Genomic DNA, 18,750 nt, shown 5'->3' with positions numbered 1-18,750 from the left:
AATCAAAATACTGTGATCATCTCTGAATATACGTCACAAGATGGTGATAAAATGTCTTTCATAATTATATGGAGGAACTGTTAGAAAATTTCATCACCTTCAAGAAAAATATTTTCATATACAGAATTTTCAATACTGATTTCTCCAAACCCAACAGATTTAAAGATTTACTGAAATCCTTTAATTAAAACCAACTGTAACTAATCCAACTTATATAACTATTACTTCTGCAACATGCAGTGACCAGGCTTTTATAAATACAGATAAATATACCTACAACACACAAATTGTTAACACTGGTTTTAGTGATCAACATGCATAGATTCTAACAACAGCTATTTTATTGAAACAGCTTTCCCCAAATAAACATCAACAAGTGAATCACAGCAGGAATAAAAATCTCATGCCAGAGTCAGAGCAGATTAAATTAACAGTCAAAGCAAATTAAAAATCCTGTTTTTATTAACTGTTTAAACAATATAAACAAATACTTAGACAAGTAATACCAAATTAAATGCAACAGAAAATGACAAACAAATAGAAAATTCCAGGAACAAGATGAAAAAATCCTGGAAAATCTTCAAAACAGAAATGAGTGCAATGTCATCACACAACCACAGAGTAATAAATGAAAACCAGATTGAAAAATTCATACAAGAACAGCATTTGTGTCTCCTATAACACCTGAAGAATTATCTATGATGATAAAAACATTACCCAATAAATACACAACAGTTGCTGATGAAAACCCAGATATTTCCATTAAACCATTTCCCTAGTGTATTTTATGTACAGTGGACACTTTCTCTGAAATGGCTTTATTTTCATGACTACAAGGAAACTCTGTGATATAGTCTTTGAACAAAAAATGAGTACTTTTACTTTTTTCAATCACCATGATGTCTTTCCTGTAAGACATCACTTATACCAATATGGCTCCAAATATTTTTATTAACTCAAAACTGTAATATTAGAATTTCACTCTTTGTGTTTAAAAATTACTTTCTGCCCAAGAGTAGAACAACCAACACCTCCACTAAAACTATGGTTTTTCTCTGGGCACAGAAAAAAACACCCATTAATACTTGTCGTATCCACTCTGCCAGTGCCTGCTACCACCATTTCAGTTTCAGCAGCATAATTCCTATGCTTATAATATTGGTTGAGAGCTCCCCTGCCTCCCTTATAGAATTTTCATGACACATATAAATGATCAATACAAACACTGGTTACAGACTTGTTTTTGGAAAGTGGCAAAGGAAAGTCTAAGTGTGAGATTAGTCATATTTTACATAATTTTTTGAGCAAAGGTTGCTCAGTTTTCTGCAATGACATTGTCATTTTCTATAAGTGTATGCATGTACTCTCTGAAAACCCTAGTATCTTCTCATCAGAAACATTATGATAGATGATAAGATAAATGAAGATGAGTTCTGACATCTGGACATGATAAGATGTGGACAGAAACATAGATAGCCAAGGATAGGTGTTGAGTTTGAGGATTTTTTTTCTAAAATACAGCTTGGCTTCTGCCACTGGCTCCCCTATTAACTCACTTCAAATGTCAGAAAACAGGAAGGGAATAGCACCTCTAAGTGTAATATGCTTGATAAAACACTAGAATGTGTAGACATCTACATCTATGTGATTATTCTGCTACTCACAATTAAGTGCCTGGCAGAGGGTTCAATGAACCACCTTCAAGCTGTCTCTTTACCGTTCCACTCTCGAATGGTGTGCAGGAGAAATGAGTACTTACATTTTTCTGTGCAATCCCTGATTTCACTTATTTTACCATGATGATCATTTCTCCCTATGTAGGTAGGTGCCAACAGAATGTTTTTGCAATTGGAGGAGAAAATTGGTGATTGAAATTTCATGAGAAGAAAAATGCCTTTGTTTTAATGATTGCCACTCCATTTCACGTATCATGTCTGTGGCACTATCTCCCCTATTTTGCGATAATACAAAACGAGCCACCATTCTTTGAACTTTTTCAGTGTCATCTGTCAGTCCCATCTGATGCCCATCCTACACCACACAGCAATACTCCTGAATAGGGCAGACAAGTGCAGTATAAGCAGTCTCGTTAGTAGATCTGTTGCATCTTCTAAGTGTTCTGCCAATGAATCACAGTCTTTGGTTTGTTCAATCCACAACATTATCTATGTGATCATTCTAATTTAAGTTATTTGTGATTGTAATACCTAAGTATTTACTTGTATGAATATAATAGAGGGAAACATTCCACGTGGGAAAAATATCTAAAAACAAAGATCATGTGACTTACCAAACGAAAGCACTGGCATGTTGATAGACACAAACAAACGCAAACATACACACAAAATTCAAGCTTTCGCAACCAACGGTTGCTTCATCAGGAAAGAGGGAAGGAGAGGGAAAGACGAAAGGATGTGGGGTTTAAGGGAGAGGGTAAGGAGTCATTACAATCCCGGGAGCGGAAAGACTTACCTTAGGGGGAAAAAAGGACAGGTATACACTCGCACACACACACATATCCATCCACACATACACAGACACAAGCAGACATTTGTAAAGGCAAAGAGTTTGGGCAGAGACGTCAGTCGAGGCAGAAGTACAGAAGCAAAGATGTTGTTGAATGACAGGTGAGGTATGAGCGGCGGCAACTTGAAATTAGCGGAGGTTGAGGCCTGGTGGGTAACGAGAAAAGAGGATATACTGAAGGGCAAGTTCCCGTCCCCGGGGTTCTGACAGGTTGGTGTTAGTGGGAAGTATCCAGATAACCCGGACGGTGTAACACTGTGCCAAGATGTGCTGGCCATGCGCCAAGGCATGTTTAGCCACAGGATGATCTTCATTACCAACAGACACTGTCTGTCTGTGTCCATTCATGCAAATGGACAGTTTGTTGCTGGTCATTCCCACATAGAAAGCTTCACAGTGTAGGCAGATCAGTTGGTAAATTACGTGGGTGCTTTCACACGTGGCTCTGCCTTTGATCGTGTACACCTTCCGGGTTACAGGACTGGAGTAGGTGGTGGTGGGAGGGTGCATGGGACAGGTTTTACACCGGGGGGCAGTTACAAGGGTAGGAGCCAGAGGGTAGGGAAGGTGGTTTAGGGATTTCCTAGTGATGAAACAAGAGGTTACGAAGGTTAGGTGTTGTCTTTCCGCCGTCCACCTAACCTTCCTATGTGTCTATCAACATGCCAGCGCTTTCGTTTGGTAAGTCACATCATCTTTGTTTTTAAGTATTTAGTTGAATTTACAGCCTTAAGATTTGTGTGACTTATCGCGTAATCGAAATTTAGCGGATTTCTTTTAGTACTCGTGTGAATAATTTCACACTTTTTTTTTATTCAGGGTCAATTGCCACTTTTTGCACCATACAGATATCTAAATCATTTAGCAATTCATTGTGGTCATCTGATGACTTTACAAGACAGCAAATGACAGCATCATCTGCAAATAATCTAAGAGGGCTACTCAGATTGTCTCCTATGTCATTAATATAGGTCAGGAACAATAGAGGGCCTATAACACTTCCTTGGGGAATGCTGGATATTGCCTCTGTTTTACTCAATGACTTTCCATCTACTACTAAGAACTGTGACCTTTCTGACAGGAAATCACGAATCCAGTTGCACAACTGAGGTGATATTCCAGCCTCCGTAGTGTAGCGGTAGCGTTACCGCCTACCACACAGGGGCCCAGGTTCGATTCCCAGTAGGGAACTGGGTGTTGTGTGTCCTTCATCATCATTTTCATCATAACTGACTCGCGAGTCACCAATGTTGCGTCACCTAAAAAGGACTTGCAATACGGTGGCTGAACTCCCCCCGAAAGGGGTCTCCCGGCTAACAATGCCATACACTCATTTCCATTTTGGTTAGAAGACTCTTATGAGGAAAGATGTCGAAAGCCTTCTGGAATGTTGAGAACTGTTTTTCTTTATTTGTGCATTAAGAAGATATTACACTACTGGCCATTAAAATTACTACACCAAGAAGAAATGCAGATGATAAACGGGTATTCATTGGACAAATATATTATACTAGAACTGATACGTGATTACATTTTCACGCAATTTGGGTGCATAGATCCTAAGAAACAGTACCCAGAACAACCACCTCTGGCCATAATAACGACCTTGATAGGCCTGGGCATTGAGTCAAACAGAGCTTGGATGGCGTGTACAGATACAGCTGTCCATGCAGCTTCAACACGATACCACAGTTCATCAACAGTAGTGACTGGTGTATTGTGGCGAGCCAGTTGCTTGGCCACCATTGACCAGACGTTTTCAGTTGGTGAGAGATCTGGAGAATGTGCTGGCGAAGGCAGCAGTCGAACATTTTCTGTATCCAGAAAGGCCCATACAGGACCTCCAACATGCGGTCATGCATTATCCTGCTGATATGTAGGGTATTGCAGGGATCGAATGAAGGGTAGAGCCACACATCTGAAATGTAACATCCACTGTTCAAAGTGCCGTCAATGCGAACAAGAGGTGACGGAGACATGTAACCAGTGGCACCCCATACCATCACGCCGGGTGATACGCCAGTAGGGCGATGATGAATACACGTTTCCAATGTGCGTTCACTGCGATGTCACCAAACACGGATGCGACCATCATGATGCTGCATACAGAACCTGGATTCATCCGAAAAATAACGTTTTGCCATTCGTGCACCCAGGTTCGTCGTTGAGTACACCATCGCAGGCGCTCCTGTCTGTGATGCAGCGTCAAGGGTAACCGCAGCCACGATCTCCGAGCTGATAGTCCATGCTGCTGCAAACATCATCGAACTGTTCGTGCAGATGGTTGTTGTCTTGCAAACGTCCCCATCTGTTGACTCAGGGATTGAGACGTGGCTGCACGATCCGTTACAGCTATGCGGATAAGATGCCTGTCATCTCGACTGCTAGTGATAGCAGGCCGTTGGGGTCCAGCACAGTGTTCCACATTACCCTCCTGAACCCACCGATTCCATATTCAGCTAACAGTCATTGGATCTCAACCAACGCGAGCAGCAATGTCGCAATATGATACACCACAATCGCGATAGGCTACAATCCGACCTTTATCAAAGTCAGAAACATGATGGTACGCATTTCTCCTCTTTATACGAGGCATCACAACAACAAACCAGGCAACTCCGGTTAACTGCTGTTTGTGTATGAGAAATTAGTTGGAAACTTTCCTCATGTCAGCATGTTGTAGGTATCGCCACTGGCGCCAACCTTGTGTATGCTCTGAAAAGCTAATCATTTCCAGATCACAGCATCTTCTTCCTGTCCATTAAATTTCACGTCTGTAGCACGTCATCTTCATGGTGTAGCAATTTTAATGGACAGTAGTGTATTATGAAGGATAAGGCACTAAGATTACTGGTTATTGACTTTGGAAGCACACCAATAAAAAGTTTTCAAATGATAGTTTACTACATCATGTGCTATGATTAACTTCATCTAATATAATTAGATAGATAAAAATCTAGTCACCAAGTACCAGATGGAGAAAACATGTAAAATTTAAGGAAAACTGCAAGCTTTTGGCATCAGTGGATCCTTCTTCTGACAGGAAGGTTGAAGGGGAAGGAAGAAGGATGTAGGAAAAGGGCTGTTGAAGTGTAGGTACTAGAGAGAGTTATGAAAAAGCGGGTCAGATCGCCGAGCCAAGAGGAACTTACAAGACAGGATCAGAAGGAAAGAATGATTGTCAGGACTCTACGACTTGACAGGTACAACCTCAGCACCTGTTTCACCACATATGACATCTGGATTCTTACTCACAACAGTTTCTCAGCACTACACAGGTGGGAACTGGCATTACAATATGCCCTTGGTTCTTGCCACCCACTTGGCCTTAATTTAGTTTAACTTAGTTTTTTGTGCAAAGGTTGCACAAAAATTAATTTAGATTAACTTCTTAATTTAGGTTAACTTCATCGGTCTCAGCATTTCCTTTTAGTAGCTATTCTTTTCCTCATTCTCTTTTAGTTTTCTAACAATGGAAAATCCACGATGGAATGTAATGGTATTATGAAAAGTAAAGTTGCTATTCACCATATAGTGGAGACACTGGGTCACAGATAGGCACAACAAAAAGACACACCTAAGCTTTTGGCCAATGGGGCCTTCGTCAAAAATAGATGACACATACACACACACACACACACACACACACACACACAGACACAGACACACACACACACACACACACACACACACACACACACACAGACACACACACACACACACACACACACACACACAGACACAGACACAGACACAGACACACACACACACACACACACACACACACACACACACACACACACAGCCCCCCCCCCCCCCCCGCACACACACTTATGCAAACACAACTCACACACACGACTGCAATCTCTGGCAGCTGAAGCCACACTCAGCTTCAGCTGCCAGAGACTGCAATCATGGGTTTGTGAGCTGCTTTAGCGTGAGTGTCAGTGTGTGTGTGTGTTGTCTATTTTTGACAAAGGTCTTGTTGGCCAAAAGCTTATTCGTGACAGCCTTTTTGTTGTGCCTATCTGCGACTCAGCATCTTCACTATGTAGTGAGTAGCAACTTTCCCTTTCATAATATTGTTACATTCTTTTAGTTTTCTATACCTTTTACTTCTAACCTGTCTATTTCCTTCCCCTTCCCCCAGCCCCTGTGCCTCCCTCTCACATCTCACATGTCTAACCTGTATAATGCACTTAGCTTTCTGCACTTATTATCTGTTTGCACAATGTTTTGTCGGTAATCTGTGTCTAGCTTATCACCCATCTTCCACCCTTAAACTCTCAGATTTTCATATCTCGACTGGTGCAGTCCACAACAGTCAGTCTTCCCTTTTCATCCTGTTCAGTAGTTCACCCCCACCCTGGGGTCTGGGTCACTTTTCCATCACTCTCAACCCTTCTGTCACAAGCCACTGACTCTGAGAGGTTGCTCATTGTCTTAAATTTCCTCCTGCTGCTTGGTGAGTGGATTTTTTATCTGTCCAGTTATATTATCTTGTCAAAAACTGATTGTTTTTCTTGATAACTTAATTTCAGCTGATATTTCTGACACTGGATGTGAACTCACTTCCTCCCATGATATAAATCTACTATGGTGTTATTTATCCATGAATCACATACTCTTTTCCCTGTGGCCTCACAACAGATTTTCTTTATCCATTAATCCCCTTCAGCTTCAAAAATGGGGCACCAGATAACGGGCAATACAACAGTTCAATAATCAGAATGTATAAATATTTCTCTGTCTTATTTGCTTCTTGATAGTGAAAGTCACTGTCGGTAAGTAATGATTTTAACTGATTTCTCTATGGTTGTTCTGGATACAAATTGCAGGTTAATAGGTTTTATCACTTAAAACAAACAACTGAAAGCAGTGACAACTAACAATAACTGATTCAAAAGAGTCCTAAGCTGCCAGAGCAGCTGAAGAAAGACTAACAGAAAGACAGGATGGGATCTTTAAATTTCACTACTTTCAAATAAATCTTTGATTGGTAGAGAATGAAAGATGCACTGTGAGAAGAGGGTTCAAGATTTACAGATGCTGGAGACAAGCAAAAAGCCACTATAAAGTATGAATTAGATGATCCAAAAAATTTGGCAAGAGAGAGTGATATAATGCACCTATTATGATTTTCTAATACAGGTCATGCAGGGACTTTTGTTTCTTTCTGGCCTCTTTACACATTATGCTACTAGCAGTCCAGAAAGCTAGAGGTTCTATTTTGTAGCTATACTGGAATTATAGGACTTGCCCAGCTGTTCATATTTATGTAGCAGCTAACCAGATATTTCTCTACCACTGCAAATGTTGTTGAAATTAATTCTAAAATTCTGTTATGAAACTGTGTGTAGGGATAAAAAAGGTTGTAGAATTACTATTTTTCAGCATTAAACAGTTTTAAAGGAAAGAAAACATACTGCATATTGTGTTAATTTTAGTACACCATATTCAGTTTACATAATAAGGATAGTGATAATTTAAGTAGCATCTTCCAGAATTTGAGAAGCTGTAAGGAAGAAGATTCTCTTCTTTTGACTTGAAAACTTATCAAACTTGTCAGAGTTGAATCACTAACAACTACAAGCCCAATAATGTGTAAACAGTGAATGAGCTCACAACGGATGGATTACGTCTGTACAATTTGTTCACAAAGAGATGAATGAGGGACTTTGCCTTTACAAATGTCTGCTTGTGTCTGTGTATGTGCGGATGGATATGTGTGTGTGTGTGTGTGTGTGTGTGTGTGTGTGTGTGTGTGTGTGTGTGCGAGTGTATACCTGTTCTTTTTTCCCCCTAAGGTAAGTCTTTCCACTCCCGGGATTGGAATGACTCCTTATCCTCTCCCTTAAAACCCACATCCTTTCGTCTTTCCCTCTTTCCTGATGAAGCAACCGTTTGTTGCAAAAGCTTGAATTTTGTGTGTATGTTTGTGTTTGTTTGTGTGTCTATCGACCTGCCAGCACTTTCGTTTGGTAAGTCACATCGTCTTTGTTTTTAGATATATTTTTCCCATGTGTAATGTTTCCCTCTATTATATTTTTAACTTATTAGGAAACACAAAACAGTTGTAAGCTATTACAATCTTTACACGAAAAAAAAAAGCCTATTACATCTGCCTCTTATGTAATTATCTAAGGTTATGGCAAACAGAATGAAATGCAGAAGGCAAAAATTTACTGAAGTGTATGTCCAGTATTAGATGTTTAAATCTACATCATAATTGGTTTGCAATTAAAATGAAATAATACGACAAAATTTTTGAAAAACCATCCAAATTTTGTTTCAGTTTTCTCGTCCATCTACTACAATGTAGCTTCATTTTAGTAGTTACTTTTATTATTAATTTACTTAGTTCGAATTTATAGCTGTGAATTCTCTGCATCAGATATGATAAGAGCTTATATTTAATAATGAAAAATGATTTGTTGATAGTTTTACAGAAGGCAGTGTCTGAAAGGAGTTAAACTGACTGTGTGTTCCTCATTTTTAGGGAACTAAACCATGAGTAGAATATTTTACAGAGTTTTCTGAGAGAAACAAATGATTTATTCTTTCAATCAAAAACATCCTGATCTGCTAGACTGCACCATTGCTCAAACCTTCTTCAATCCAACATTTTTGTCTTGGTGTTACTTTCTTCAGTAGCACCCTACTTGAATTTTGAGGTGGAGGAGATTTGAAAAATAATGTGTCCTAGCAGTTCACAACATTTTAAGTTTTATGGAACAGCTGCAAAAGCTTAGACAGCTAATTTATTCTTAATTCTTATACAAAGACATATTTACATTCATTTTCAGAATATACATAAAAATGTTCAGTCATAATTATTATTTGTATTTGTATTACTCAGTAACAGTTTCATAATCTGTAGAGAAGATTCAGAAAATAGTTTTTCTACTACGATGTCCAAATTCAGCTACCATCAAAATGTACGGTAATTTACGTACTCCAGATACTGTAAGACTTTTGTATTATTTGACAGTAACACCATGTAAATGACAAGTTCAAATGAATTTACTGCATATGAGCAACACAGGCCAATATAAAAGAGGTTATGTTTGAAAGTGAATGCATCTAATATGAACAGTTATGACACATGATGACCTTATACCTACATGACTTCATTAAATCCATTTCTTGTTTATTTCATAATTAGGAAACAATGAGAATAGGTTTGCCATTTATAATATGTCTGATAACTGACACCAGAGATGTATGAATAGAATTTTAAACAGTTTGGCCATTAATCTTACCCTTCTTACAGCAGCGAGCAAAGTATGGTGTCTGGTGGCAGTAACTGCCAGCAGGACAGTCCTGCCTTGAAGGGCCACTGCCACAATCATATGCCATACCAGTAATGGGATTCATCAAAGGGGGTGCACCATTGCATGGCTTAACTTTCATTCCTGCAAGCATTTCATTTTACTGTTTGCAACTCCTTTTTTGATATGTAAAGCATGCAATTCCAATGATAATCTGTTTTTCTTTAATAAAAAATCAAATGACTATGTGCTTATCAGTCTGAAGTGTATTTTATGAAAAGACAGCAGCATGACTTTTATTACTAACAATTAGATGGAATTACATCATTTGTTTCTCTACTACTATTTATAACAATGTTCTTCAATGAACATATGAGTTACAAAAGTAAATATGCAACAGAGGATCTGACCCACAGATATAGAGAAGAATATTAAGGAATGAAGTAAAGAAGAACAAGAGGGACAGATGACGAAGGAAGTGAACTAAATACGCAAAAGAAAAAAAGATTTTTCCAGTATTAGGAGTCAGCTTGGATCAATTGTTCTTCTATACAAAAGAAAGAAAGTAACTTCCGTGGAAGTGTTGAAACATGAATCTCCAGTGAGATTTTGTTGTACATCTTTCACTGAAAGTAAAGGATGAAAATATTGATATGATTTGAGAACAGGAAAAATCCTTGTTGTCTTCTCTTTGGTCTGCACAGTCTGTAATACATAACAGTTTCTGTCATGTGATCCCACAATCCAAACACAAAATGTATTGTTTTGAACAAAGAATGGTCATCCCTAACTACTCTACTGACAGAGTACCTTGTGTCTTCTGAAAGATACAAATGTAGAATAAAGCAATAGATATTTATTGTAAGACCAACCTTGACAGAGATCCATTGGTCGTAATCTTAGTTCTTCTTTACGCATACAAGACTCCATTTTCATTTCACACAAGGATGGATATACACGTTTGTCTGAAGCACATACTGGCTCTCCCTTTTGCAAATGTTTGCAGTTAAATTCACATTCACAGTGTGGATGACCATCGGATCCAATCTGACATTTAGCATCAAAATCACATCTCACATCTTGGCACATTTCCTCCTTGGCAAGTCCTGGTTTCATCAACAGGCTGAACATCTTGGTGTTATTTTTCCTCTCCTGATTGACTGAGTTGCTCAAAATGCTATTTTCATGATGCAACATTCTTTCATTTTCACTAACTATGAATATCTTCTGACGGACAGGACTTTGGTAAAATGAAGGTGTTGTCATTGTTGCTAGAGAAAAGAAATAAATTTTGTGGACTTAGTGTCAAAGGTGCCATATTTTGCAAGTATATACACAGAAGACAACATGTGTTAGTTATATGTACAGGCAATAATCACCAATGCAACATCAAACATTTATACATACCAAAATGAGTAAGCTATGCAAGTATGAACATTACAGAAATTCCTGACTAATACAAAGTGAGTCAAAAAGGACTTTACAACTTTGGAATTGTATAGAAATTTATTTGAGATAGCTTACAGAATTGGTATATGTGTCACTTTGTAGCAAACAACCACAAGTTTGATTCATGTAGTGCATCGTACCCCATTCTGCCACCAGGAGTGCCAGTGTAGTGCACAGTTCAAGTGGCTCCTTTCAATTGCATAGAGAATGCTTGTCATGTGTTTCAGTTTTATGAAGCAAACTCTGCAACAACTGTTCAGTGTAAAATCCACACTGAATATGCTGAGGAATCGCCCAGAAGGCCTACAATTTACTCTTGGCACAAGAACTTTGTTAAGACAGTTTTTTCACTGTGACATGATAAATCACCAAGTCACCTGCATGTTGATGATTATGTTGTACAGGTTAGGGAGAGCCTTACTTGCAGTTCACAAAAATCAACAAGACATGTGTCTTGTGTGACCAATACTCCACAAAAGACTGTTTGGTGAGTACCGCATAGATGTTTACACTTGAAAGCAGATAGATTCACAATGGTGCGGCACATTAGTAATGCAGGTAAGGTTGCTTGTGGGGAATTCTGTGTGGAAATGTTACATCAGACAGAGGGCAACAAGACATACCTGAAAACAATAATCTTCGATGATGAGTCAACATTCATATCAGTGGCATGTGAACACCCACAACTGCAGAATACCGAATCTACACTGCCAATGCACAAGTTACACCCGATTTGATACAAAGAGTGTGAGAAGAAATTGACTACCAGTGGGATGTGTGCCGCATCCCAAATGGAAGACATATCAAATCAAAATGACACTTGACACTTTTATGTGAAACTTGAGGTTGTTTGCTACAAAATGACATGTCTGCTGATTCTGTAAGTTGTCTCAATAAATTTACACATAATTCCAAAATTGTAAAGTCCTTTTTGATTCACCCTGTACCATAGGTGAGTTGGTATAAGTTGATCCCTGACAGCTGCAGTGGGTTCAGCCCGGCAGCTTCACATGGCTACCTTAAGCAGTAACATAACACAATTTCATAAAAGTCTCTATGGAAATGACTCAGTATTGTCACAATTTTTTAGATAGATACTGTTCTCACCTGCGGCTATTAGTGCTTCATACTTGAAAGCTGGTAACAGTGCTGCAAGCTGTCAGGGATCTTCTTATTCCATCTTGGCTATAATTTCCATTTATTGTTATATACAAAGCTCAACATACCTTTACCAAATCCAACACTATCAGCACAAGGAGTGGAGCATTTTAATGTCAAAAGTTGACAGACTAATAACCTTTACAGATATAAAAACTGGATCAGAAGGAAACAGAGCGAGTTTCATACTTGACAATGATACCAAACACACAGTATAAAGGGGATTCTGAGTGGAATATTTTGCCTCTGGTTCAAGTGCTCGGCTTGTTCAATGACAATTCTACACACTCTAAAGATGCAAGTGCATCAATACATGTGATTGGAACTATGGGCCCACAATTAGCAGCAGCTAGTTTCAAATCAATCATTGATTCTTCAGATTTACATTTCCCCAATTTCCACATATTATTTCCAGTGAATTTATGCATTCAAATCACTTCCTTGTTGCAAAACTTAGTTAATTTAATTCCTGTAATGACATTACCTTTGGTAGAGCAGTAAATATTATTCAGTAACATAAAAATTCAGTATTTTGGCAATCGACCTTGCTGCCATCATCAGGTAAACTGATGTACTGCCAAGGGACGTCAGATGTGAGGTATATATCAGATTTCCCCTCCCCCTCCCTCGGGTGCTCCCTCTGCCGTCTGCACCGCGGGAACTCTCTCAGCTGTCCACGCCGGGGTTCGACCCCTGGCCAGTGGCCCAGCATCTGCGTATCCCTCGTATGTCAGCACCCAGGAAGGTTTGCCGGCGGCGTATTGGAGATTCCTCTCCCTGCCCTCGAAGACAGTACATTCTGGGATACGTCTATCTTCTCCCTGATCTGGGTAATGGCTAGTTCCTAAGCTTGGTTAAGGGAATAGCTGCTGTCACAATTCAGTTCAGGTTTTCTTACTCTGATCTCTATAGATTCTTTGATGATACAGTCCCAATATTTTGAAGTCTGTGTTAGGACATTGGTCTTGTCATAATCCATGCCACGAAGTTCTGACAGTCAATGCTCAGAGATTCCACACTTATTAGGCAGTTGCAATCTCGTGTGCCATTGGTGTTCATGGCATCATTCTTCAATGGTGCGAATTGTCTGACCTATGTATTCCTTACCGCATTGGCATGGTATTTTGTAAACCCCTGATTCACGTAAACCAAGGTCATCCTTAACACTGCCAAGAAGTGCTCAGGTGTTAGTTGGAGGGCAGAAAACGGTTTTTACTTGATATTTCCATAAAATTCATCCAACTTTTCCCGATAAGGACCCACAAAATGGAATGAATGCCATGGCCATGTTTTTCTCAGGTTCTTCATTAGCTTCCACCAGTTGTGTTGTGTGTGTCGGAAGTAGAGCATCCTGGATTTTCCTTTCCTTATAACTGTTCCTCAGAAACACAAACTTCAGATGGGCCAATTCTTGTTGGAGCCTGTCCTCATCAGAGAGGGCATGAGCTCTGTGTACAACAGTTTTTAGCATGCCGTTCTTCTGAGCAGGGTGGTGGCAGCTGTCCACGTGTAGGTATAAGTCGGTGTGAGTTTTCTTTCTGTACACACTGGCCCCAACCTGCCATCATCTCATGTTTTGGCAAGAAGATCCAAGAAGGGGAGCATCCCATTCGATTCTACCTCCATAGTAAACTTGATATTCTTGTGTCTTGAGTTGAGATGTGCGAGAAATTCCATCAACTTGTCTCTTCCATGTGGCCAAATTACAAAAGTGTCATCCACATATCTGAGGAAACAGGTAGGTTTTAGATGCACTGAGTCCAAGGCTTCCTCCTAGAAATGTTCCATGTACATGTTAGCAATGACGGGAGAGAGAGAACTCCCCATAGTAACACCTTCGGTTTGCTCGTGGTAGTCACCGCCAAATAGAAAATATGTTGATGTTAGAACATGTTTGAACAGATCAGTGGTTTTTTCATCAAATTTCTGGCCAATGAGATCCAGAGATTCATGTAACATAACCTTAGTAAACAGCGAAACCACGTGGAAGCTCACGAGTATGTCAGATTCCTTAATGTGAGGTGGTTGATGCCTCCCAAGAAATCCAAAGAGTTATGGATATAGTGTGTACATGTCCCCATGTGAGGGCTGAGCAGTACCCTTGAGGTACTTGGCGAGAGGATATGTCGGGGCAACAATATTGCTGACAATAGGACATAAAGGGACGTGTTCCTTGTGAACTTTCGGTAAGCCGTACAGCCTCAGAGGATCAGGGGCCCTGGGTCATAACTTCTTTGTGACCTCTTCAGGGAAGCCAGAATCTATGAGAAGGGCCAAAGTTTCCCTTTTGACACTCTCGGAAGGATTGGTGTAAATCTTGTGGTATGCGGTGCCATCTAGCAGGTCCCGCATCTTCCTGGTGTAATCCTGGTAGGACAAGATTACCATAGCGTTACCCTTGTCTGCCAGTAAGACCACTATGTCTGGATATTCTCTTTGCATCTTGATGGCCACCCTCTCTTTTTTGGAAATATTCGGTTTCATAGGTCTAGTTCTAGTTATGGCCCTGCAGGTTTCGCGACGCACCTCTTCCGCTGCCCCATGTGGGAGTTGAGCCACTGTCTGTTCAACTGCACTAATGATGTCAGCGATGGATGCATCTTTAGGTGTCGGAGCAAAGTTCAATCCTTTCTTGAGAATGGAGATCGCTTCATTATCCAGTTCTATGTTCGTGATATTGATAATTGTCTTCCCCCTATCTTCAGAACTGAAGCGGTGAGTTGTAGATGTAGCTGAAGGAGAACTCGCCAACTGCTTCAATTCATGCACCTGGGATTGGGTTGATGGTGTCACATGGGCCCCATGCATCTGTGGCCAAATGAAGTGCCCCAGAAGACAGACATCCAAGTTCGAATGCATACTGGAGAAATGGCCCTCTGAAGAGGTCACAAGGAAGTTACGACCCAGGGCCCCTGATCCTCTGAGGCTGTATGGATTACCAAAAATTCACAAGGAACACGTCCCTTTATGTGCTATTGTCAGCAATATTGGTGCCCTGACGTATCCTCTCGCCAAGTACCTCAAGGAGCTGTTCAGCCATCACATGGGGACATGTACACACCATATCCATAACTCTTCAGATTGCTTGGGATGCCTTAACCACCTCACATTAAGGAATCTGAATAGTGAATAGTGTTTTATTCGTCTCAGAACATACAATTTCTAATCATATGATTAGTGTACAGGAGACATGTCAAAAAATGGATAACACAACTTAGGCCTAATTGGTACAAAGAATTTTAACATTAATATAAACTTTTATTTTTCTTTCCTCCCTTTTGTGAAGGACAGCTACATTTACACACAAGACTATATGTAAATTTATCCTGCTCAAATGTTCAGTTCATCCTTCATGAACTCCTCAACAGCGTAGTAGCAGCGTTTGACAAGTATATCATATAGCTTTGTTTTCAGTGTCTCTAGGTTCATACTCAGAACATTCTTTCCTTTTAGCTTGTTATGAATTTTCATTGCCATATACTGAGGAGACTGCGCATATAGGTTTAACTAACGTATTTGTGAGCTTCGACGTGGTTTCCCTGTTTACTAGGGTTCTGTTACCTAAATATCTGGGACTCAACAACCAGAAGTTTGATGAGAAAACCACCGATCTGTTCAGACATGTTCTAACGTCAACATATTTTCTATTTGGCAGTGACTACTATGTGCAGACCAAAGGTGTTACTATGGCGAGTCCTCTCTCTCCCATCATTGTTAACATGTACATGGAACATTTCGAGGAAGAAGCCTTGGACTCAGCGCATCTAAAACCTACCTGTTTATTCAGATACGTGGACGACACATTTGTTAGTTGACCACATGGAAGAGACAAGCTGACGGAATTTCTTGCACATCTAAACTCAAGACATGAGAGTATCAAGTTCACTATGGAGGTAGAATCGGATGGGATGCTCCCCTTCTTGGATCTTCTTGTCAAAACATGATATGACAGCAGGATGGGGCACAGCATGTACAGAAAGAAAACTCACACCAACTTATACCTACACGTGGACAGCTGCCACCACCCTGCTCTGAAGAATGACTTGCCAAAAGCTCTTGTACACAGTGCTCACACCCTCTCTGACAAGGACAGTCTCCAACAAGAATTGGCCCATCTGAAGTCAGTGTTTCTGAGGAACGGTTATAAGGAAAGGAAAATCCAGGATGCTCTATGGCCGACACTCGCAACACAACCGGCAGAAACTAATGAAGAACCTGAGGAAAACATGGCCATGGCATTCATTCCATTTTGTGGGGACTTATTGGGAAAAGTTGGATGCATTTTATGCAAATATCAAGTAAAATCCATCTTCTGCTCTCCAACTAAAACCAGAGCACTTCTTGGCAGTGTTAAGGATGATCTCGGTTTACGTAAATCATGAGTTTACAAAATACCATGCCAATGCGGTAAGGAATACATAGGTCAGACAATTCGCACCATTGAAGACCGGTGCCTTGAACACCAATGGCACATGAGATTGCAAAAGCCTAATAAGTCTGCAATCACCGAACATTGACTGTCAGAATTTCATGGCATGGATTATGACAAGAACGAGGTCCTAACACAGACTTCAAAATCTTGGGACTGTATCATCAAAGAAGCTATAGAGATTAGAGTAAGAAAACCTGAACTGAATTGTGACAGCGGTTATTCCCTTAACCAAGCTTGGGAACCATCCATTACCCAGATTAAGAAGAAGATAGAAATATCCCAGAATGTACTGAATTTGAGGACAGGTGGAGGAACCTTCAAAACGACGCTGGCAAACCTCCCTGGGTGCACACCTACAAAGGAACACCCAGGAGCTGGGCCGCAAGCTAGGCATCGATCCCTGGCGCGGATGGCCAAGAGAGCGCCCACGGTGCGGACAGCGGAGGGAGTGCCTGAGGGAGGGGGAGGAGGAATCTGATGTATACACTACGCCTGCCGTCCCTTAGCAGTACATAAGCACACCTGATGATGGTAGCAAGGTCGATTGCCGAAATATTGTGTCCTTTGTACACTCACACCAGGCTGTTCACCTGAGATTTATTTCATCAACAATTAGAGTTGTGTACTGGTGGGATGGTGTTACATCATCGGATATAGTTTGTACAGGATTAACATTAGTGCACTGAGTTAGCTGCACGACTGGGCTGTGGAAGCGGTTAACAGTGTTACATCTGATGAACTATGGAACACGTTCTGGGCTAGCAGCTGAAAGGTGATCTCTCTGTGTTGACTTGCGGTGTGGTCAGATTGAACTTAAATGATTTCTAATGTTTCATATATGTCTTTGTCATGTAGATATATGTTTTTAGGGCTCCACACCTTAATCAGTAGTTCCAATGGAATGTTGTCTACTCCGGGGGCCTTGTTTCGACTCAGGTCTTTCAGTGCTCTGTCAAACTCTTCACGCAGTATCGTATCTCCCATTTCATCTTCATCTACATCCTCTTCCATTTCCACAATATTGTCCTCAAGTGCATCGCCCTTGTATAGACCCTCTATATATTCCTTCCACCTTTCTGCTTTCCCTTCTTTGCTTAGAACTGTGTTTCCATCAAAGCTCTTGATATTCATGCAAGTGGTTCTCCTTTCTCCAAAGGTCTCTTTAATTTTCCTGTAGGCAGTATCTATCTTACCCCTAGTGAGATAAGCCTCTACATCCTTACATTTGTCCTCTAGCCATCCCTGCTTAGCCATTTTGCACTTCCTGTCGATCTCATTTTTGAGACGTTTGTATTCCTTTTTGCTTGCTTCATCTGGTGAGCAAGATGTATGAAACAGGCGAAATACCCTCAGACTTCAAGAAGAATATAATAATTCCAATCCCAAAGAAAGCAGGTGTTGACAGATGTGAAAATTACTGAACAATCAGTTTAATAAGCCACAGCTGCAAAATACTAACACGAATTCTTTACAGATGAATGGAAAAACTAGTAGAGGCCGACCTCAGGAAAGATCAGTTTGGATTCCGTAGAAATACTGGAACACGTGAGGCAATACTGACCTTACGACTTATCTTAGAAAATAGATTAAGGAAAGGCAAACCTACATTCCTAGCATTTGTAGACTTAGAGAAAGCTTTTGACAATGTTGACTAGAATACTCTTTTTCAAATTCTAAAGGTTGCAGGGGTAAAATACAGGGAGCGAAAGGCTATTTACAATTTGTACTGAAACCAGATGGCAGTTATAAGAGTCGAGGGACATGAAAGGAAAGCAGTGGTTGGGAAGGGAGTAAGACAGGGTTGTAGCCTCTCCCCGATGTTATTCAATCTGTATATTGAGCAAGCAGTAAAGGAAACAAAAGAAAAATTCGGAGTAGGTATTAAAAACCATGGAGAAGAAATAAAAATGTTGA

General features: G+C 40.2%; 1 protein-coding gene across 1 annotated transcript in view; it reads right to left on the bottom strand.

The window, feature by feature from the left end:
- LOC126176521 (agrin-like) overlaps positions 1-18,750 on the bottom strand; it is a 366,518-nt gene that overhangs the window by 179,957 nt on the left and 167,811 nt on the right. The window contains exons 9-10 of the mRNA XM_049923677.1: positions 10,670-11,068; positions 9,789-9,941 (exon numbers count right to left, since the gene is read on the bottom strand). Coding sequence (XP_049779634.1) covers positions 9,789-9,941; positions 10,670-11,068 — 552 coding nt within the window. The remainder of the gene's footprint in view (positions 1-9,788; positions 9,942-10,669; positions 11,069-18,750) is intronic.

This window comes from Schistocerca cancellata, chromosome 3, assembly GCF_023864275.1.
Source record: "Schistocerca cancellata isolate TAMUIC-IGC-003103 chromosome 3, iqSchCanc2.1, whole genome shotgun sequence".
Taxonomy (NCBI): domain Eukaryota; kingdom Metazoa; phylum Arthropoda; class Insecta; order Orthoptera; family Acrididae; genus Schistocerca; species Schistocerca cancellata.
The sequence above is the reverse complement of the archived record's forward strand: the minus strand, read 5'-3'. Positions and strand labels throughout refer to the sequence as shown.